Source organism: Ailuropoda melanoleuca, chromosome 6 (genome assembly GCF_002007445.2).
Source record: "Ailuropoda melanoleuca isolate Jingjing chromosome 6, ASM200744v2, whole genome shotgun sequence".
NCBI classification, from domain to species: domain Eukaryota; kingdom Metazoa; phylum Chordata; class Mammalia; order Carnivora; family Ursidae; genus Ailuropoda; species Ailuropoda melanoleuca.
In genome coordinates, this window is record NC_048223.1 from 21,797,849 (window position 1) to 21,820,597 (window position 22,749).

The 22,749-nt window shown below is 40.1% G+C and overlaps 1 protein-coding gene across 1 annotated transcript in view; it reads right to left on the reverse strand.

The window, feature by feature from the left end:
- PP2D1 (protein phosphatase 2C like domain containing 1) overlaps nt 1-22,742 on the reverse strand; it is a 37,484-nt gene extending 14,742 nt beyond the window's left edge. The window contains exons 1-3 of the mRNA XM_034661827.1: nt 22,565-22,742; nt 14,830-14,931; nt 4,290-4,431 (exon numbers count right to left, since the gene is read on the reverse strand). Coding sequence (XP_034517718.1) covers nt 4,290-4,431; nt 14,830-14,931; nt 22,565-22,742 — 422 coding nt within the window. The remainder of the gene's footprint in view (nt 1-4,289; nt 4,432-14,829; nt 14,932-22,564) is intronic.
- Nucleotides 22,743-22,749: the final 7 nt, after the last annotated feature.

Here is a 22,749-nt window from a genome sequence, read left to right on the forward strand (position 1 = left end):
ATGTCGATAGTTGTTAAAATAAGAAATAAGTCCATTTAGTACTAAGGGCAAAATCATAATAATCTCTCCAAGCATAAAAGTAATGCATAATCATTTTTAAGTTCAAGACAGAAAGACACAAACTAGAGATGAAAGAGTGTTCTCCTTGTTTTCCCAGCCTCACCCCACCTCCCAAATCCCAGTCTTGGTTAATGGCCTGTTATCTATCTTTCCAAATATGTATGTATAAGATAAATTGTAATATATTAATAATATATTTATTATTATATACAAATGTATTATGATTATAATATACATTATGGATTAATAGTATAACTATATCATTAATATTACATTACATATAATAATTAAGTGTACAATAATATATTAATAGTATTAACATTACTTACATAAATATATTTACATATAAAATATATATAGGTGTCATCTTTCCTGAAATGTAAATAAGAGTCACATTTTGCATACCATCCTAGAATCTGCCATTATTACTCAATACTAAGTCATGGCCTCATTATTGAAAGCTTGAATATGGAGAGACAAAACAATATACTATGAACAATGTAGAGTTTGGATTTAAAGAAAAAACTGTCTTCAAAAAAAAAATCTGTCTTCACTTACAAATTATATGGCCTTAGCTAAGTTATTAAGCTTCTCTGAATACCTGCTTTCTTATCTGTAAATGAACAGGATTATTTATAGCATCAAATGAGATAAATGGTGAAGCAATTGGCAACAGGGGACATTCAAAAAGGGCCTGCTCCTTCTAGCCTAAGCAAAAAGGACACTTAGGACTGTACCAAATGAAAACATATCACATGAAGACAGGAAATTGTAATGGTTAGGGGAAAATATATTCTATATAAAACTAATTTAAGGAAAAAAATCAGTAAATCAATGGGGAAGGATTTTTTTTAAAGTAATTTTTATACCCAATTTGGGACTTGAACTTAAAATCCTGAGATCAAGAGTTGCCTGCTCTACCGACTGAGCCAGCCAGGTGCCCTGGGAGAGGATTTTTTTAATAGCAGTACCCGAATCTGAGTGTTTCAGAATTGTGTTATTATGTATTTATTACCATGTTGCAGCAAATTGTATATATCATTGCTTTGCTACAGTTGTTACTCAGTTTAACAAATAATAATAAACTGGACATATAAAACAGAACACAATTTAGGGGCACCTGGCTGGTTCAGTTGGAGGAGCATGGGACTCTTGATCTTGGAGTTGTGAGTTCAAGCCCCACATTGGGTGCAGAGATTACTTAAATAAATAAAGACTTAAAAAAAGTGGAACGCAATTTTGAGAAACATATGTAAATTAAAAATGAATGCTTAAATAAAGTAATACAATGGCTACAGAAAATAGGCAAATATCTTTAAGATTGTTCCCAGTAGAATTTCATTCTATATGCTATGCAAAAGTCTTATTTCTAGGGAGGAAAATTTTCTATGGTAAATGATAAATAAGGTGGTATACCATATAATTGACAAAGGGCTTTAGCAACCTTCATATATGGTTTACATATGGTAGTATGATTAAAAATTAAACAGGCAAAGCTCTGAAAAATTTTAAATGTTTTGCTGCTTTCCTTATTTATATTTAATTCCCTGAAGGGCACAACTGTATTGAATATAGCTACTCATTCCTATTGTAAAATTTTATTTATAAATTTCCACCTCATAAATGCTTCTGAAACTATTAGCATATTAGTAGGCCTTCCTGGCTTTGCCTCAACAACAAATTGTTGTGTTTTTTTAACAGAAAAATTTAAAAGTACACAAAAATGGAAGAGTATAATGAGCCCCTATATACCCATTATCAGCTTCAACCATTATCAACATTTTTTCATTCTTGTTTCATCTTTGTCTTCAGCCATTTTATTTTTTTATTTCATTCTATTATTTTTATTGAAATATGTAAAAGCAAATGCTAAAATTATATCAATTTCACTGATACACACTTCAGACCCATCAACAAATTTGATCAGCATCCATTCACCTCTTCAATACCTACAACAGGCCGACTGCTGTGCATGCATGAGGCTGAGGATGCAGATAGATAAGGCTTGAAGCTTCGAGGCGAGGAGTTTGCAGAGCCATTCATGGGCTCATATAAAGAATTAAACAGGTCAGATGAGGTCCAGGACAGTGCCCACCCAGGGACCTCGCCCCTTATCTAGCTAGCAGTGCCATCGTGACACCGGAGAAGCCGACCTAGAAAAACTCACAGTTGAGAGATATCAACAAGGCAGTCCAAGGCAAATCCAAGGGAACGACCAGTTAGCAGGAGGAAGGAGGAAGAGAACCCACCTAAGGAAATGGAGAGGCAAGCAGAGAAGTAGGGGGAAAAATGAGTACTGGCAAAGCTATTAAGCTCTTCTGGCCAAAATGCTACTATTTGGTAATGTTCATGTAAAGGACGCAGTTTTTCTGAGGCTTGATGAATTGCTGGGACAATACATAAGGCACCCTACTACTGTGATTCGACTTAGAACCAATCCTTTATATCAGAAGTTTATTTTTCTGTATATGGGGAATAGCCATGATACAGTTCTCTCTCACATGGAGCTATTCTTAGAATGTAATGTGTCATTCATTCAACAAATACTTGAGTGTCTGCAATATGCTAGGTACTGTTTTACTTGCTGGGGATATAGCAGTGAACAAAACAGGCATGGTCTGTGGTAAAGCTTATATTCAGATATGAAGGCAATACATTAAGGAAACATGTAAACATGTAATACCAGATGGGGTAAGTACTAACATGAAAAATATAGCAGAATAAGAGTATAGAGAGGGATGGAGCCCTCCTTTGTATAAGGTAGTCCGGAGAATATAACATTTCACCGTGTATATAGTCTAACAGGAAGCAAAGATTTCATTTGATAACCAAGAAAGTGGAGGAAAAAGAACCCAGCAGATAAAATTGTTCATTGACTTACAGATGGCAACAGACACATGAAAAGATGCTCATCATCAGGGAAATGCAAATCGAAACCACAATGAGATAGATGCCACCTCACACCTGTCAGAACAGCGAGAATCAAAAACACAAGAAACAACAGGTGTTGGCGAGAATGTGGAGAAACAGGAACCCTTGTGCACTGTTGGTGGGAATGCAAACCGGTGCACCCACTGTGGAAAACAGCATGGAGGTTCCTTAAAAATTAAAATAGAACCATTCTATGATCCAGTAATCAAACTACTAGTATTTACCCAAAAAAAATTTTTTTAAGAGTAATTCAAAGGGATCCATGCACACCTAGGTTTATTGCAGCATTATTTATGGTAGCCAGATTATGAAAGCAGCCCAAATGTCCATGGATAGAGGAGTGAATAAAGAGGAAGTGGGATGGATATCATGGGATATTACCCAGCCATAGAAGAGCATGAAATTTGCCATTTGTATCAACATAGATGGATCTAGAGGGTATAATGCTAGGTGAAGTCAGTCAGAGAAAGACAACTACCCATATGATTTCACTCACGTGGAATTTAAGAAACAAAACAAATGAACAAAGTATAAAAAAAAAAAAGAGAGAGAAACCAAAAAATAGACTCTTAACTATAGAGAATAAATTGGCGGTTACCAGACTGGCAGCGGGTGGAAGGATGGAGGAAACAGGTGAGACCTTTCACAGGGTCCCATTGCTAGACTTACTGTGGGATCCTACTTGTCTGTCTGTGGCCTTGATCACTTACATCAGAATTTGATTTTCTGATTTAGGGACTCTGCCAAGTAGTTTTCAGCACTCTTCTGGGGAGGGTTATCAAGTGCATTCAGCCTGAGGCACCCCTGAGTGTTCCGGTTTCTCACAATTGTGTTTGCTTTCTCATAAAACTTGGATACAAATAAACCAAAAAATGGGGGGATTAAGTGAGCTCCGAGTAATGTATAGAGTTGTTGAATCACTGAGGCGCCTGAGTGGTGCAGTTGGTTAAGCATCTGACTCTTGATTTCAGCTCAGGTCATGACCTCAGGGTCATGAGGTCAAGCCCCATGTCAGGCTCCGTGCTCGTTGTGGAGTCTGCTGGAGATTCTCTCTCCCTCTTTCTCTGCCCATCCCCCCGTCATGTTCCCTCTCTCTCAAATAAACAAGTCTTTACAAAGAAAAAAATGTTGAATCACTATATTGTACACCTGAAATGAATATAGCACTGTATGTTTATTACACTGGAATTTTTTAAAAATGTCCATTGACTACATTTGTCATCCAATAGAAATGAAGAAAATTTACCTGAAAGCACTAATAATTTCCTTGCTCATTTGGAATTGTTACCTCCCTTTACCTTCTCTTTAGCGCCTTTCCCCAGCCTCCGTTCCTCCAACTTGGATAGTGACGGTGATGGCTGTAGTGAGGTGGTTCTGGTGGTGGTGGTGGTGGTGGTGGCAGGGTTGCTGGGGGTCCCACTGATGTGCTGGGAGACCTCTCTGTGTGGAATGTTTACTACATCACCCGGAACCTCCGTCAGAACTCTCTTTATGATTCTGAAGGACTGTATGAAGTAGGAAGGGCACAAACTATATTAACAAACTTGTGCTTGAAATTTCAGAAAGAAGAATCGTTCATTAAATATCCTGCCTTGTGCCTGCATAATAGGACTAAAAAAATAAGAGGAGTGACTATCAAGTAAGTTTTTTTCTTTTAAGTCATGGCACTTTGAAAATACTGATTCCAGAAGGCTACCCTTAATGTACAGACCACTTCTCTTCTCACTCAGAGGTAAGGTATCTCAGGCCATCTCTCCAGGACGCCTCCGCCTACTTGCCCTGTACGGTCTGCCCACTCTATCTCACTGCCCCAAGTCACTACCTGAGTTCTAGACATTGTTTGAATTGCCTTTTTATTTCTTGAGACTGTCCTCACTCCTGGCCAACACCTTTAGTTCCCAGCCTCATAATCCAAAGCTACGTTCCACCCTCTCACCCCAGGATGGATTAAAACTAGAGTTCTAGAGCAATTTGCTTGCATATTGAAGAAATTTAGGCAACTGCTTCCTGGACATTTCCATGGGGATATATTACAGTCAAGTCAAAGTTAACATGTCCAAAACGGAACTCCCTACATTTCCTCCAGAATCTCCCACCATCACCTTGGTGAAAAACTATTTCACAGAATCCTTTTCCCTGTGTGGTTCCCGGTTAGAGTTGGCCAAGAAAGGAATTTGGAGGCCCCGTATCTGAATGCCATCATGGTTCAACAATATGATCTGTAGATGCAGAAGTGCCTGGCAGATTCCAGCAGTCCTTGCTCCCTCTACTTTGCCTCCAGCTCTTCCTCTGGACGGTAGGCCCTGTTGGCCAACAGCAGCACCAGATCCATCAGCAGATGCCTGCTCTTAGACCCACAAAGCCAAATGCTTCTTCTAGACTTCTCCATCAGTCTCCCCTTTGAGGTCCTACTTTGGGGGCTGGACATCCCTGGCTTCTCAGCTTGACTGGTTGGGGATTTAACTCCCTTTCCCAGATGTTCAATTGCTTCTACGAACTGTGCAAGGTCTAATTTCAACAACAAATTCCTTACTCCATAAGTCCTAGGGTTCAGCTTTTACTGATTGAACCCTAGATGATTTGGCGCCACACCACCACCACCCTGTTCTCCTTTTCTGGATGTATGCAATCAATCACCAAGACCTATCAGAACTCTCTCTTCAGTATCCCTCTGCTCATGCACTTGTCTCCTTTTCTCCTGCTTTCACATTGTTCCAGGGTACAAAAATGTTTTGCCTGGATTCCTGCATGGGCCTCCTAGCTGCTCTCCCCATGTCCAGTCTGGTTGCTTCTCAATGCATTCTCCTTGGAGCGGCCAGAGGTGAACCAATGGCCTAAGGCTTGTTACTGGCTTACCCTGGTTCCTGGGATAAGCTCCTTAATGTGTTTGACGAAGCTCTGCCTCCTTTGGCTTCTGCTAATTTGTTTAGCTTCACCTCTCATCATTGCCCCTCACCCCATGCCAATACTGTGCAGAGCCTAAACAAATCCTCGCTACTTTGGTGGGACATGGCGTTTGATTGCTTTCCTTTGAATTTCTTCTTATTCAATGACTTTGTAATTCATACCACATATGCCAGTATTATATATTCGTTCCCATCCACTGCACCCTCCCGCTGCCACCACAAATGTGGGAAGGAGTGAGGCATGTTCTTTAAGCGAGTACTGAGTCTCCTTTAGGTTCTCACTCCCTGGGGTGGGGTTGGGCACCTTGCAGGGGTTGTTCATATCTCACCTCCACATGCGAGCATCAGGCCGGGCAGGGATTAGAATAGTAGGAAACCCCCCCTTACTGGCAACTTAATGGTTTCTTTCCAGAGAGGCAAAAATGGAAAAAACATAGTCCTCAAATCCTTCCCAAGGGAGAAGATGGGTATGTCTTCAACATAGGTTCTCAGCAGCTTGTTTTCTTCCAAAGTCTCTTTGTGGTCTGTTAATTTTGTCTATTCGTTGATTATTTTATTTATGTTATTTAGTTTATTGACTTAAATAAAAACATGTTGTATTTATATTTATTGATTGACTAGATGCCCAATTAATGCCTTCTCCTTTTTAAAACATTCAAACAATATAGAAGGACAAGCTGAGGTCTCCCTTTCCAGAGGTAACTACTGCCAAAAAATCAGGTGTATATTATTCCAGACTCTTTCTTTGTATTTACATTATACACGTGAATATAGACACAACTTGTTTTTTAAAGTAAACTGTACCCCCAACATGGGGTAGGCACAACCTATTTTTATTTATTTATCTATTTATTTATTTTTAAAAATAGTTTCTTTTCTTTCTTTTTTTTAGGATTTACTTATTTATTTATTTGTCAGAGTGAGAGAGCGCACACAAGCAGGGGGAGCTGCCCACAGAGGGAGAAGCAGACTCCCCGCTGAGCCGGGAGCCCAATGTGGGACTCAATCCCAGGACCCTGGGATCATGACCTGAGCCGAAGGCAGACACTTAACCAACTGAGCCACCCAGGCATCCAAACACAACCTATTTTTAAATTTAGGTTTAATTTGCGTACTGTCAATGGCACAAATTCTAAATGTATAGTATGATGAATTTTTAGATGGGACTACACTTGTAGACGCCATTAAATCACTTTCCTGTATGTTTAAACACAACTTGTAACATAACCGCAATATTATTCTGTAAATGCTTTCTGCCACTTACTAGTATGCAGTGGGGATTTTTTAAGTTGGTACCTATCAACTTACCCTATTCTTTTTAACTGCTGTATTATATATTATAAAAAATGTAAAGATAGAACAGATTATAACATAGATTACCTATAATGATGGAATTTTTTTTTTTGCTATAATAATCAAAGTTACAATGAATATGAACACATATATGCGGGCCTGGTACACAAGCTGGTGCTTGCTGGACGTCCCAACCACAGAAAGTCTGGCTAGGTCATAAATACATTATTCTTCTTAGAATTGTTGTTATAGTTTATGTATAGATTCGAAATGTTACTTTGTGCCTATTCATTATTTTAAAAATGAATGAGGCAGCATTGTTTATACTGCTTAAAAATCAGTAATCAGTTTACTAAATGAGTTGTAAATACATTGGCATACTATAAGGCCTATAAAAGCAAACTGACTTATTTAGAAAAAATCCACTGAATATCATTTGAGAAAATGCAGACTACAGAGCAGCATAAATAGGGTGAACTCATTTTTGTCAAATTGTACAGCTGCATGAGGAAATAGCTAGAAAAATGTTTACTAAACTAATATTAGTTTTATTATTGTAAGAGATCTTTACTTTTTTATTTTTGTTTTATTTAGATTTTTACATGAAAATGTATCCTTTCCCCTAAATAATTATGGTATTTTCAAATAAAAAAAATCTATGCCCTTTTTATATTTTTACATACAACTTCCATACATTTTTATTTCTAACATATAAATCAGGGACGCCTGGGTGCTGAGTTGGTTGTGTCTCTGACTCTTGGTTTAGGCTCTTGTGGTCAAGCCCCACGTTGGGTTCTGAGCTTAGCAGGGAGTCGGCTTGAGATTCTCTCCCTCCCTCGCCCTCTGCCCCCCCTGCTCATGCTCTCTCTCTCCCTCTCAAATAAATAAAAACATCTCTAAAAAAATAAATAATACTTAACAATAAATAAATAAATAAATAAATAAATAAATAAATAAATCTGGGGCTCTTGACTCAGTCTGTGGAACATGTGACTCTTGATCTCCAGGTTGTGAGTTTGAGCCCCACACTGGGTGTAGAGATTACTTAAAAATAAAATCTTTTTTTTTTTTTTTTAAAGATTTTATTTATTTATTTATTTGACAGAGATAGAGACAGCCAGTGAGAGAGGGAACACAAGCAGGGGGAGTGGGAGAGGAAGAAGCAGGCTCATAGCAGAGGAGCCTGATGTAGGGCTCGATCCCATAACGCTGGGATCACGCCCTGAGCTGAAGGCAGACGCTTAACCGCTGTGCCACTCAGGCGCCCCTAAAAATAAAATCTTAAAAAAAACAAATTTAAAAGAAAAAGTCATAAAACTTGTACTAGCTTCTAATTACAGTGGAAAATGTACACAAGTGAAAGAGTTCTTTCCTTCCTTCCTCAATGCATCATCCAAGGAGAGACTCCCTGGACAACATGGGTCAGAAAACAAGTTGATTGTATGTTATATATTCTCATGTTATAGATATGCTGTCCTATAATTTCCTTTTTTCACTTAGCAGTAAATTGTTGACACTGTTCCATATCAGTTCATACAGATCTACCTCATTCTTTTTTAATAGCTACATTATATTCTATTGTATGATTGTACAAAAAGTTATTTAATGTTTCCTCTATTGATGGACATTTAGTCTGGTAATAGCATTTGCCTTTGCAAACAATGCTGCAACAAGGGGTGCCTGGGTGGCTCAGACGGTTAAGCATCTGTCTTCAGCTTGGGTCATGATCCCAAAGTTCTGGGATCAAGCCCTGCATTGGGCTCCCTGCTCAGCAGGGAGTCTGTTTATTCCCCCACTCCCCCATCCCTCCTCCCTGCTCCTGTGCTCACTCTCTTAAATAAACAAATAACATCCTTAAAAAAAAAAAATAATGCTACAACAAAAAGTCCTATACATATACCCATTTGATAAATTCCTGGTACCAAAATTCCTCTATCAATGACTAAGTGCATTCTGCATTTTTCAAATTTATTTAACAGCCCTTTATTGAAGATACACTATTGTGTCAGTCACTGTTTTTAGCCTGGGGATATCATCTGAAGAAAAGAAATTTCTTCCTACAAGGAACACATATTTCAAATTTTGCCAAATAGCCACCTACACATTTTATACCAATTTATACCATTTTTGGTACCCTAATTAATAATGGGCATAAAAGAGAAAAATAGGAGTTTACTGATACTTCTTTTCATTTTAAATTAAGACAAGGGTTGACATTTTTATAAATATTTATAGGGCACTAAACTTTCTTTTTCTCTGAAACTGATGATTCAGATACTTTTCCCCCCATTGTGTTGTTAACATTTTTCTCGCTGATTAGAAACCTATCTTCCATAATGGTAAACTTTTCACATATGTATTACTTTTCTATATTGTTTATTTTTTCTTAATAAACAGGCATAATTTTTCTGAAAACAATAAACCTACTTTTAAATATATAAGTAGCTAAGACAATATTGAAGAAGAACAAAGTTGGAGAACTGACACTATCCAACATCAAGACTTACACTAAAGCTACAGTAATCAAGACAATGTGGTATTGGTGAAAGAACAGACAAAGAGATCAATGGAACAGAACAGAGAGCCCAGACATAAACCTACATAGATATAATCAATTGATCTTTAACAATGGAGCAAAGACAATTCAATGGAGAAAGGATAATCTTTTCAACAAATGGTTCTGGAACAACTGGACATCCTCATGCAAAAAAAAAAAAAAAGAGAGAGAGAGAGAGACTCTAAACACAGATCTAACACTTTTCACAAAATTAACTCAAAATGGTTCAAATAGCTAAATTTAAAACAGAAGACTATTCTTTCAAATAAATAAATAAAACCTTTTAAAACAGAAAACTATAAAACTCCTAAAAGATAACATAGGAGAAAATCTAGTAACCTTGGGTTTGGCAATGACTTTTTAGATATGAAAAGCTCAGTCCATGGGAGAAAAATTGATAAGTTCATTAAAATTAACTTCATTGAAATTAAATATTGCTCTGCAAAATATCCTAACAGAATGGAAAGACAAACCACAATTTGGGAGAAAATATTTGTAAAACACATATTTGACAAATGACTGGTATTCAAAAGATACAAAGAACTCTTAAAACCCCACAATAAAAGAACAAACAACTGGATTTAAAAATGGGCATAAGATCTGAACAGACACTTCACCAAAGAAAATATACAGATGGCAAATAAGCATAGGAAATGATGTTTAAAATTGTCTGTCACTAGAGAATTGCAAATGAAAACAATGAACTATCACTACACACCTATTAGAATGGCTGAAGTCCAAAACACTGATGACACCAAATGAGAGAGAAGACGATGAACAGCAGGAACTCTCGATTCTTGTCAGTGGGAATTTAAAATGGTGCAGTCACTTTGGAAGACAGTTTGGCAGTTTCTTGCAAAACTAAACATATGTTTACTATACAATAGAGCAATTATACTCCTAGGTATTTACCCAAATGAGATGAAAACTTACATCCACACAAAACCTGCGCATGAATGTTTACAGCAACTTTATCCATAAAGTTGCCAAAACTTGGAAGCCACCAAGATGTCCTTCAGTGGGTGAATGGATAAATAAACTGGGGTACCTCCATATGATGGAATAGAGCTCAGTGACGGAAAGAAATGAGCTATCAGGCCAGGAAAAGACATGGATGGATCTTTAATGCATATCACTAAGGGAAAGAAGCCAATCTAAAAAGGCTACATAGCCTATGACTCTAGCCTCATGACACTCTAGAAAAGGCAAAACTATGGAGATGATAAAAGGATCATGGCGGCCAGGAGCTGGGAGGAGAGAGGGATGAATGGGTGGAACATGGGATTTTTAGAGCAGTAGAACTATTCTGACTGATAATGTAATGGTGGCTACAAGTTATTATATGTTTGTCAAAACTTATAGAATGTATAATACAAAGAACGAATTTAAACGTAAACTATGGGTTTAGTTCATAATAATGTATCAATATTGGCTCACAAATTGTAACAAATGTATCACATGAATGCACGATGTTAACATGTGGAGGGAAGAAGGGAGTTAGGGTGCATATGGGAAATCTGTACTTGCTGCTTAATTTTTCTGTAATCCTAAAGTTGCTCAAAAATAAGTTTACTGGGACGACTGGGTGGCACAGCGGTTAAGCATCTTGCCTTCGGCTCAGGGCATGATCCCAGCATTTTGGGATCGAGCCCCACATCAGGCTCCTCCGCTATGAGCCTGCTTCTTCCTCTCCCACTCCCCCTGCTTGTGTTCTCTCTCTTGCTGGCTTTCTCTATCTCTGTCGAATAAATAAATAAAATCTTTTAAAAATAAGTTTACTAATTAAATAATATGTGTGTGTAAGTAGAAACATTCTAGGAAAATATCTTTCTGGAAATGTATCCAATAATTTTGTTTTCCTAATTCATGTCGAAAGCAAATAAAAAGGTTGTAGGAAATTAGAAGATAGACTATCTTGGGAAGGCTGACCACATGAGAGGAGAATCCTTTTCCTATAAGATGGCTATATCAGTTATTCATTTTATGTACTGAACACCTACAGGAGTAGACACCAGACAAAAAGGCCAAGGTGGCCTCTTTTCTTGAGGAGGTCAGTGTCATGAGGAAGATAGACACATAGGTGCAGTACTGGATAGCAACAACGTCAGTGCAGGGACTATTTTTTTTTTTTAATTTTATTTATGTATTTGAGAGAGAAAGAGAGGTGAGAGCACACACACAGAGGGAGAAGCAGGCTACCCGCCAAGCAGGGACTATTTCTAATCCTTTCATCCACATTGTCTTACATCCATACAATGCTGCAAACAGACACTATTGCCCCATTTTACAGGCAAAGACACTAAGCTTGGGAAGGTGAGTTAACTTGCTTGGGGTAAGTGGCAGAGTTGACAGTCAAGCTCAAGTGTGTTGACCAGCAACATGGGTGACTTTTCTATCACTCCAGGGACAGAGGTAAAGTCAATTCCATTTGGAAGAAGCAGACAATCGTGATTCATGTTGCTTAAGGAAGTTGGATTCTGTTTTGAAACTTCTGAAGCTCACATACATTCACAAGCCTTTTGCCTCAGACTCACTCTTCTTGCCTTTCCCCGCTGGAATCAGTTCTTTGGTTTGTCATCCTCCCACCTGAAGGCCCATCAGCTGCATGCAGCTCAACAGAAAAGAACAGCCTCGAAAATACCGAGAGCCAAGCTCTCTAGTGGGCTGCCCTTGTTCAGCTTAAACCTGTCTGTCAAATTCAAGTTTCCTAGATGTTCCACAGCGAGTCTTGTAAAAGTCGGGGCGGCAGGCCGCAGCCTGTGTGGAAAAGAGTTCTATTCAGTCGTCTTTCAGGAGCTGTCTCTTTGGAGAGCAGAGAGTTTCTGTTACAGCCTATTACTGTCTGAGGGCTTCTGGGCCTGCAGCAGAGAAAACGGAGTGGGCGGTTTGCTGAAGTTTTTATAAATACCCCAGTATTTATTTAATGGTAGAAACACACAGAACACACAGAGCATTAGAGGAAAGAACACAGCTCAGCTCCATTCATCCTCTGGGCCCAGGACCAAGCACTTGGAGTCTGTTGTGAAGCTCTTGCCCCTGGAACCAGCTGCAGCCCTGTGTCTGGGGAAGTCACCTGCCTGGCTGCCCGAGGAGGAAGGAAGGAAGGAACAGGGAACAATGAAGCCCTTGTTAAAAGCCAAGTTTTTGTTGTTGTTTGGTTTTGTTTTTTAAGTTTATTTTCTAATCATGTCACTCCTCGGCTTAAAACCTTTCAGAAGCTCATCACTGCTTCTAGGATAAAGGTCAAAAGCCCTGGTAGGGCAGGCGAGGCTTTCTAGAGTTTGCTCTTCAGTCTCCTCTCTCCCCACTTTCCTTTTCTTTAAAGTTCCTCAGACGTGCCCACGCTTTGCCCATCTCGGGCCTTTATGTGCTTTTCCCTCCACTGTCACTAATTCTAGCTCATTCTTCATCTCTCAGCTAAAACATTACTTCTGCAAGCGCAACTTCAGCGTTATCAGAGGGATGTTTCCTCAAGTCAGTTCTCCATCCGGGGCGCCTGGGTGACGCAGATGGTTAAGCATCTGCCTTTGGCTCAGGTCATGATCTCAGGGTCCTGGGATCCAGCCCCGAGTGGAGTCGGGCTCCTCGCTCAGCAGGACGTCTGCTTGAGATCTCTGCCTCTACACTCCCCCTTCGCTCATTTGCTCTCAAATAAATAAATAAATCTTAAAAAAAAAAATCCAAGTGTGTTTCTGATGTGCTGATGTGGCCAGTGTATGTGGCCAAAAGTGCTAACTCCCTGAAACTGTCATTTCGTTTTGCCAAGGGGTGGCAGCCCAACCCATAAATCGAACTGCTGGTAAGAGTCAATTAAATTCCCTGTTGTCACACCCACGTTTCTGAGATGCCCCTGACTTCTCACTGGGCTAAGAAGTGCCTGACATAGGCTATATGTCAGAATTCTACTAAAAAGTATTGGTCATCTTAAATGATTGAACTTTTATCTCATTTTTCTATTTGGCCACAGCTAGATTCCTCTAATGTCTCCTGTCAGTTCTGCTGACTATTTTCTCTTCAATTCTAGACTTGTTTCCATAAGGCAACCAAATTCCTAACAGGATGTGTATGTTTGTAATTGGAAGATAGAGGGGGAGAAAGGAGAGAGGGAAATGATTTTTAATCTGTTAAGTTAAAAACAAGAGAAGGATGATGGGGTGGCAGAAAGGGGTCCCTAATATTTATTGAATACCCACCATTTGCCAAAGTATTTTTTTATGGACTTCCTTTTTTCTTCTTTTTAATTTAATTTAATTTTTTAAAGATTTATTTATTTACTTGAGAGAGAGCTTGTGGGGGGAGGGGGAGGGGAAAAGGGAGAGGGAGAGGAACCCTCCACTGAGCATGGGGTTGATGTGGGGCTTGATCTCAGGACCCTGAGATCATGACCCAAGCCAAAGTCAAGAGTTGGCTGCTTAACCAACTGAGTCACCCAGGCACCCTCTTCTTTTTTATTTTTTAATTCAAAGTAATGCATGTACATAGTCAAAATGTAATTGTTTGTAAAGTGTACACATTTTGAATGTATTTTCTTCCAAAACTGTGAATGATGGTAAATGTAAAAAAAGAAATTAAAATTATTTTTCACGTTTTAAAAAATGCTAACATTCTTCTAAAATATTCAAAATGACCTATCAAAACTAAAAGGCAAAACGAAGTTACAATCAATTACTATCAAATTTATGGTCAAAGGTATTAAAACAGTCTGCATGTTTTATTAGCTTTTTAGAAAGTTCAATTAAGCCTTAAATAATATTATAAAACTGTTCACAGTGTTCGCATTTAATGTTCACCTATTTGCAAATGAAAAAATCTGTTATGCTTCCCATATATAATGTTTAGATCTATATACATACACATTTAAGGGTAAAAAATTGTCTAATATTACCACATGTTCCTCAGACACTGCAATGTTAGTGAATACTTGTGCTAATTTATGAAGATCTTCAGAAGCATGAATTAGGGCACAAAGAGAAGCGAGAAAACGGCTGCTTTGCACTCTGGGAAACAATACTTTGTATGCAGAGTCTTTTGCCTTCATGCTAAGAAGGAGGATTTGACAAGTTAATTTGTTTTTTCTCTTACCTAAGCATTCCTGCCACTCAGATCTTCCTGCACTTCCACACTGTGCTCTCTCATACTCAAAACTCTCAATATTCTGATCCAGGCATCTTCTGTTTTGAGGATCTAGGACAAGAAAGGCAAGGAAGTGTGTCTCCTTAGCGCATAATACAGTTAGGTAAGAAGATGAACGCCTAGGTTTACAGGGTTGTCCTGTCTAGAGCTCATACCAAGAGACAGGTGACAGAGATTCCCCTCCCCCACTCTGTTTTTGAGTGTTTATGACATGAGAGATGCTATAAACTATGGGTCTCAGAGTAGAAACTCCTCTTGCCTGAGGCTAAGGGCAATGCTGCTTCAAAAACTAATTAGAGAACATGCGCTCTTTAACGGGGTACCAGACTGTTCTTCAAAAGCACTACAGTGAACTTGCTGTGAGGACGGACCTATGAGATCATGCTGTAAGGCCCTCCTGCTCCAAACATTTAACAATGAATGCTGCCTACGACCTCACACTCTACTCAGCAATTGATTGAGACACAACAGGACTTCAACGTGGAAGGTAAGAACAATAAAACTGGGGGGCTCAGTTGGTGAAGGGGGTGCCTTCTGCTCAGGTCATGGTCCCAGGGTCCTGGGATCCAGTCCCGCCTCGGGCTCCTTGCTCATCGGGAAGCCGGCTTCTCCCTCTGCCTGCCACTCCCACTGCTTGTGCTCCCTCTCTCTCTGATAAACAAATAAATAAAATCTTAAAATGAAATAAAAATCTACTAAATAACAAAAAAGGACAAGCTAACTTTAAAGTGGGTAAAAGACTTGAACAGGCATTTATTTCACAAAAGCGAAAATCCAAGGTGCCAATAAGCAAATGAAAATGTGCTCGACATTATTATGCATGTCAAAAATGCTAATGAAAACCACAAGGAGATACCATTCGACAACAAACAGAATGGTGAACAGGAAAGAGGCTGACGATACCAAGTTCGATGAGCATGTGCAACACTGTCATTTTCATACACGGCACGTTGGAGCATAAATTGGTGCAGCCACTTTGAACTGGCAGCATCTATTCAAGCTCAGTGTACACTTTCCCTATGATGCAGCAACCACACTCCTGGGTATAGAGATACAAGCACATATGAGCACAAAAAGGCATTATAAGAATACTCAGGGGCACCTGGGTGGCTCAGTTGGTTGAACATCCAACTCTTCGTTTCAGCTCAGGTCATGGTCTCACGGTTGTGAGATCAAGCCCTGTGTTGGGCTCTGTGCTCAGTGCACAGTCTGCTTCAGATTCTTTCTCCTTCTCCCTCTGCCGCTCCCCTGCTCTCATGCTCTCAAATGAGTGAAGAAAATCTTTTTTAAAAAACCTCAACCAACCAAAGAACATTCATAGCAACCTTAGTCATAAAAAAATAAAATTGGACATGCTCCACAATAGGAGAATGGATAAGCTATGGGAGAGTCATGTAGCGGGATACTATCCAACAGTAAAAAGGAGTGACATATGGCTACATGGAACAACATGATGGGGTCATAAAGATAACCGCATTCAAAAAGGAGCCTTACAACAAGAATCCATGCTCTCTGATTATAGTAATATGAGTTCAAGAATAGGCAAGACTGATCTATGATGATAAAGCCAGAATAATGATTGCTTGAGGGTACTGACTAGAAAGGGGCAAAAGCGAGGCTTCTTGAGTTTTGGGATATCTCAATCTGGATGATGAGTGGCCAAGTATATGTACATATAAAAATTGAGTGGGACCATTACAATTAGTACACTTAATAGATGTTATATCTTAAAAAAAAAAGTCTATTAAAAAATTGAATAAATATCCCAGCACCTGTTTTCACCAACTGAAAGAAATTTGAAGAGGATTTTTGCTTTTACAAAAAAAAAAAATCCCATTACCATACTAACTTAGGTCTTTCATAAAAAACAAACGGGTGGAATGTGAATTTCCTGAAAGTGGGGGGGATACCTCTATTCAGATACAAAAAATTGTTACAGAAAATTTAGGTCATACCAAAGTTTGGTTCTTCGAAAATTGGATTTTTTTTAAGTAGCCTCAATGCCCAACGTAGGGCTCAAACTCACAACCCTGAGATCAAGAGTTGCGTGCACCACTGATCGAGCTAGTCAGGTACCCCGAAAATTTGATTTTTTAAGATGATTTTCAAGTTATTCAAAAAGATAGATACTCACATATTGCCCTAGAAAAGCAGTCAGCCACTTAGCCTGAATTCAGAAGAAAAAGTCTTCATTTCTTTTACTTGCTTGGTACCTTTATTGTAAATGGTAGGTAGGCTGATAAACATATGTGTTAGAATTTAAGACAGAAAGCAATGATAATGGGAGAAAACCTCTTTTTACAAGGTCAGTCCTCAGCCAAACGCATTTAGGCCTATTCATATTAAATATGGAAAGTTGTTATTAAGAACAATTAAAAATTTAAAAAATTTTTTAAAAGAACTATTAAAAATAAAAATGAAAAGATAGATGGCACTAATGGTATTTGGGGCATGGCTGAGACTCATTGAAGAAATGAGGATTTAACTGCATAAATGCTTGAAAACTAGGGAAAGATAATTTAAGTCTCCCAATCCTAGGGATCATTTTATAATTGTTTTTCAGGAAGGAAAATTTTCATTTTAGACATTATTAAAATATATGTCCAGTAATTACAGCCACTTTTCCCAGGGGGACGTTGGCCCAAGGAGCTTCACACTAAGGCGTGGACCTCACATGTCTTTATTTTACAGTCATCATCAAGCTGCTATCTCTAAAAACAGGTGTCTGTGCCGGAAAGGATGCCAGCCACTGGCCACTTGGCCAGACCTGCTCGGATACCACCTGATCCAGACTCAGACCTTGGAGTCTGGGCCTTCTGTGGGGACAGTTTCAGTATACGCATGGCTTCAGGCTTGTTGGTGCTTTACAGAAGCTGTGGGCTTGGTAGGAAAGAATATGGCAAAAAGGTGCTGGGGGTTGCAGTAACAATAGATGGTCATGAAACTTGCCTTTCTTAGATGAGAAGGCATGTCTGAGCAAGGGATCCTAGATGAACGGGGGCCAGCCATGTTGTTTGGGGGAGGGTGTCAGACAGTATAGCCGACGGGAAGGTCCTGAGGCAGGAAAGAGCTCCTGAGCTTGGCTGTAGTATACCACTCATGCCGGGGGCGGGGGGGGGGGGGGCCGGGGGCTAGGAGAGGTTGGACTTGGCCAATCAGATGGTGGAGTTGAGACTATATGTTATTTTTTAAAAGATTTTATTTATTTGTCAGAGAGAGAGAGAGATAACAAGTAGGGAGAGTGGCAGGCAGAGGGAGAAGGAGAAGCAGGCTTCCCACTGAGCAGGGAGTGTGATGCAGGATTTGATCCCAGGACCCTGGTATCATGACCTGAGCCTAAGGCAGGTGCTTAATCAACTGAGCCACCCAGGTATCCCTGAGACGGTATTTTAAATGTTATGAGAAGCCAATAAAGGGTTTCAAGCAGGGAATTTGTGATCAGGTTTGTACTTAAAGTTTTAAAACTCTGTCCTTTGGAATGGGGATTGTGATAGAGCCAGGATAAAAGCAGAGAGACCAGTTAGGAACTTGTTATTAGTAGTCTGGGCAAGAGGTGATAGCCGTGGAGAGAAATATGAACAGATGGAACATAGAGTTTATGGGTAGAAATGACTACGAGTACTTACTAAGAACATTGAGTGAGGAACTAGGGATATAAAAATGAGAAGCATCAGTTTTATTTTTATTTATTTGATTTTTTTAAGATTGTATATATTTATATATACAAGATTGTATATATATTGTATATATATTTGTATATATATTTGAGAGAGAGACACTGAGAGAGAGAGAGCACAAGCAGGGGAAGTGGCAGGCAGAGGGAGAGAGAAAAGCAGGCTCTCCACTGAGCAGAGAGCCCGATGTGGGGCTCGATCCCAGGACCCCTGGGATCAGGACCTGAGCTCAACGGACTGGGCCACCAGGTGTCCCAAGAAAAATCAGTTTCATTCTCAAGGATGCCCAGTGAAAGATAAATACGTTTTAGAGTTTGCATGTATCTTTCTGAATGTTGCTCTTGCTTTTGCATTTTCATATGTGCTTATTGAACATGTACAAAACTGGGCTTACCTGTCAGTGTGCCTGTTTTTAATATAAATGGTATTATACTGTACAGGGTTCATTCAATAGCACTTCTTGGAGATCTATTTATGTTATTACATTTGTATAAAGGCCATTATTTGTAACAGCAACATAATATTCTATAGTATTAATATGCCAGAGGTAAACTCCGGTGATCAAACTGCCCCTACAATTCCTACTCTCCAAGCCCTTAATTTTCTAATTGTGGCTTCCTTACCTAATTGTGTTAACATCAATAAAGGGGTAAACTGAGGCACACTCAAATTACCAGAAATTGAATTTATTTGGGAATAGCAGAGGAATTGCCATTCAGGAAACACGGGTGCTAGCAAGCTACAGGTGAATCCATTGAGGGCTTGGGGCAGGCTGTGTTTATGGGCAAGGAGGAAGTCCAGCCAGAGTCCAAGCAGTTAAGTTCATTGGCTTGAGGATGGGAAGAGATTCTTAGTGCATGTTCATTGGCCAGGAGGTAAGTCTTTGTCTTCCAAAAATCAGGCATTTACAGGAAATCATCCTCAGTTCTTAAGTTCTGTTCTTTTGAGGATGCATGTGTGAGAGTCTCCATTTCATATCCTCCAGTTCCATTTTATTTTATTTATTATTTTATTAAGTAAACTATCCCTAACGCGGGCCTCAAACTCACAACCTGGAGATCAAGAGTCACATACTCTATCAATTGAGGCAGCCAGGCGCCCCCCTCTGGTTCCATTTTAGATTGAATGCCTTTCACAGTTGTAAATACTTTATAAACCAAAACTACCTTTTATTTTCTTGGTACTCAATTTGTAAAAGGGCTCTGCACACAGGAACTTACTAAATGCTCACAACAGCTTGATTATGAAGAGGCAACAAGCCTTCTGAGCCTTTGCCCTTGAAATGTCCCTGCCTGGTGTTAATAACACACTTTGAATAGGCCTTGAAACTGTGGGCCTGCAGCCTAAGGCAGTATGTCATCTGGGCGCGCTGAGCAGGGAAGTAATGAAAAATAATGTTCAGTTGATGTCACAAGCCATTCACTGTTCAGATAGTGATGGTTTTCAGGGTGGACTGAAATGAGCTTGTTTTCTTTTGCTTCAAAACATTCTGGAAATAGCCTGCCTCCTGAATTCTGAGGCTGGCTGCGGAGGGGAGAGGTGATGGGTGAGTTCATATTAAAGCTGGGGTTTCCCCCCATTTTATTATGGAAAATTTTAAACATACAGAAAAGTTGAAAGAATTGCACAGTGAACACTCATACACTCCACCTAGATTCAATTATTAACATTTTACTGATTGTTTTATCACCGAATCTGTTCATCTGCCTATTTGCCCATTCACAGATACCCCAATTCATCTTTTTTTAATTTTAAAAAATTTTTCATTTTTTATAAGATTTTTATTTATTTATTTGAGAAAGAGAGAGAGAAAGTGAGCATGCAGGAACAGAGGTGGGGTGGGAGGGCAGGGACCTGCAGAAGGAGAGGAAGAAGCAGGCTCTCTGCTGAGTAGGGAGCCTGATGTGGGGCTTGATCCCAGGACCCCCAGGATCATGACCTGAGCCCAAGGCAGACACTTAACAGACTGAGCCACGCAGGTGCCCCTAAATTTTTTTTTAAAGAGAGAAGGAGATGGGGGAGGGGCAGAGGGAGAGGGAGAGAGAGAATTTTTATTTTTTGAAGACTTACTTATTTTAGAGAGAGAGGGCATACAGGGGTGGGGCAGGGTGAGAGGGAGAGAATCCTCAAGCTGATTCCCCGCTGAGTGCACAGCCTTTGCAGGGCTGGATCCCACCACATGCATGACCTGAGCCCAAATCAAGAGTCGGCCACTTAACTGACTGAACCACCAAGGTGCCCCAATTTATGTTATTTTTTGATGCATCTCAAAGCAAGCTGCAGATATCATGACACTGCACCCCTAAACTTTCAGCAGGAGCACCATTAACTGGAGTTTAATATTATAACTTTGAAAAAATATTTGAGGGAAATTTATATCCAGTAAAATGCACAGATCTCAAGAGGACCATCCCATCAGTTTCAAACAGCTACATGTGGGGAACCCAAACCCCTATCAGCCTCTGCTACCATCATGATGTTAGACCTTGATCAGGGGATCACAGCCTTTAAGATTCCCATCTGGTGTGGTGAGAATGGTGAATAACCTGCAAAACCTCAGTAGAAGCAGGAGAGAGGAGTAGCGCTAAAGGGAAGCATACCAATCACGCAGGAGACTGTCCTGATGGAACCTGACCAGAGTCTGCCATTTCCCCCCCCTTCAGACTGGACTCGAGTTGGGAGAGGCTATTTCCTTTTATGCTGTCTAAGGTCGCTGTTTAGATATACAAACTTTTTATTTTTCATTTTAACACAGCACTCTGCATTAAAAGTCAAACGAACACAGAGAATCTGGAAAAAAAAAGATAGAGAAAATTAACTGGAAAACCGGGATGGCAAGGGGAATGTTTCCAGGGAAAAGCACATTCCTTAAGGCATCTCTGGCTGAGAGCTACATGGCACGCAAAGAATTTGATAATACGCACATTATGACCCATATTACACAAAAATTATGACTCATATTATGAAAGCATGGAGCTTGTGAAGGGTCCAGAGAAATAGCGGTGGGCTTTTAAAAACTGTTCGAGAAAGGCCGACAAAGAGTGCACAACTTTCAAATGAAAAACTGGAATGTGCACTCCACCTTACTAAACGCCACCCTCCTCATTGTCATCAACAATGAAAACGACAGTTTTCAACAATAGTTGAAAACGCTGAGTCGAGGTTTTGTGTTGTTGTTGTTGTTGTTGTTTTAAGTGTGAAGCCATAATCAATCCTCAACCTTTTGGATGCTGCTTAAATTTTTTCATGGTTAATATGAATGCTAGTGATATCAATTTTGAAAACTGTGGAACATTATATAAACGAAAATAGCAAGGTTATAATCCCACCATGCAGAGATAAGCCCTATTAACAAACTTTTTGTATTCAAACTTTTCCCACTGAGAAGAGTTTTCACTTTGATAGTGCTTTGAGACAACCGTTCTTTTTAACAACCAGTGCTTTTAAGCAAAAATTACAGGAAATATTGATTAACAGTTTTTTTTTCCTCCAGCAGATGGGATCCAGAAATTGCTGTAGCAAGAAAGCGTTCTTAATTAAAAAAAAAACAGTTGCACAGAAAAGTATTTAAAAAGAGAAATAGAAAACATTACGCCTCTATTTTGGTGAATTAGCAACAAAGAAAAGGATTAGCTTGGACGGGTTCTTTTCAAAAATATTTTTTTTCCTCTGGCTCCCGCTAGGGTGGAGGAAGTTGTCTCTGTTCGGAGAGGGTGGAATAGAGTGGAAGAACAAATAACTGGGAGGCTCTGCCTCGTTCGTGAGAGCGGGGGTCGGCTGGGGGTGCTGAGGAGATGGAGGCGGCCAGCAGGTGCCTGGGCTCCAGCCCCCTACCCCCACCCTCACCCTCACCCCCTCCGTCATCCTCACCCAGAGCTTGGCCTCGCCCCCTGGCGGGCGAGCGCTAGGAGCCGGGGCGCGGGGGTGGGGGGCACAAACCCCGCGGGCAGCGGGAAAGAGGCCGAGGGGGGCCGCCAGCGCCCGACACACACCGAGAGGTTGGCACCCACCGGCCCGCACCCCCAGTCCGCAGCCCCCAGGAACATGTCCGCGGCCGGGGCGCGGAGTAGAGCCCCGGAGAGGAGAACCGGGGGAGGGCGTGTGCAGTGGCGGCGGCGGCGGCGGCAGCGGAGCCGCTAGTCCCCTCCCTCCTGGGGGAGCAGCTGCCGCCGCCGCTGCCGCCACCATCAGCGCC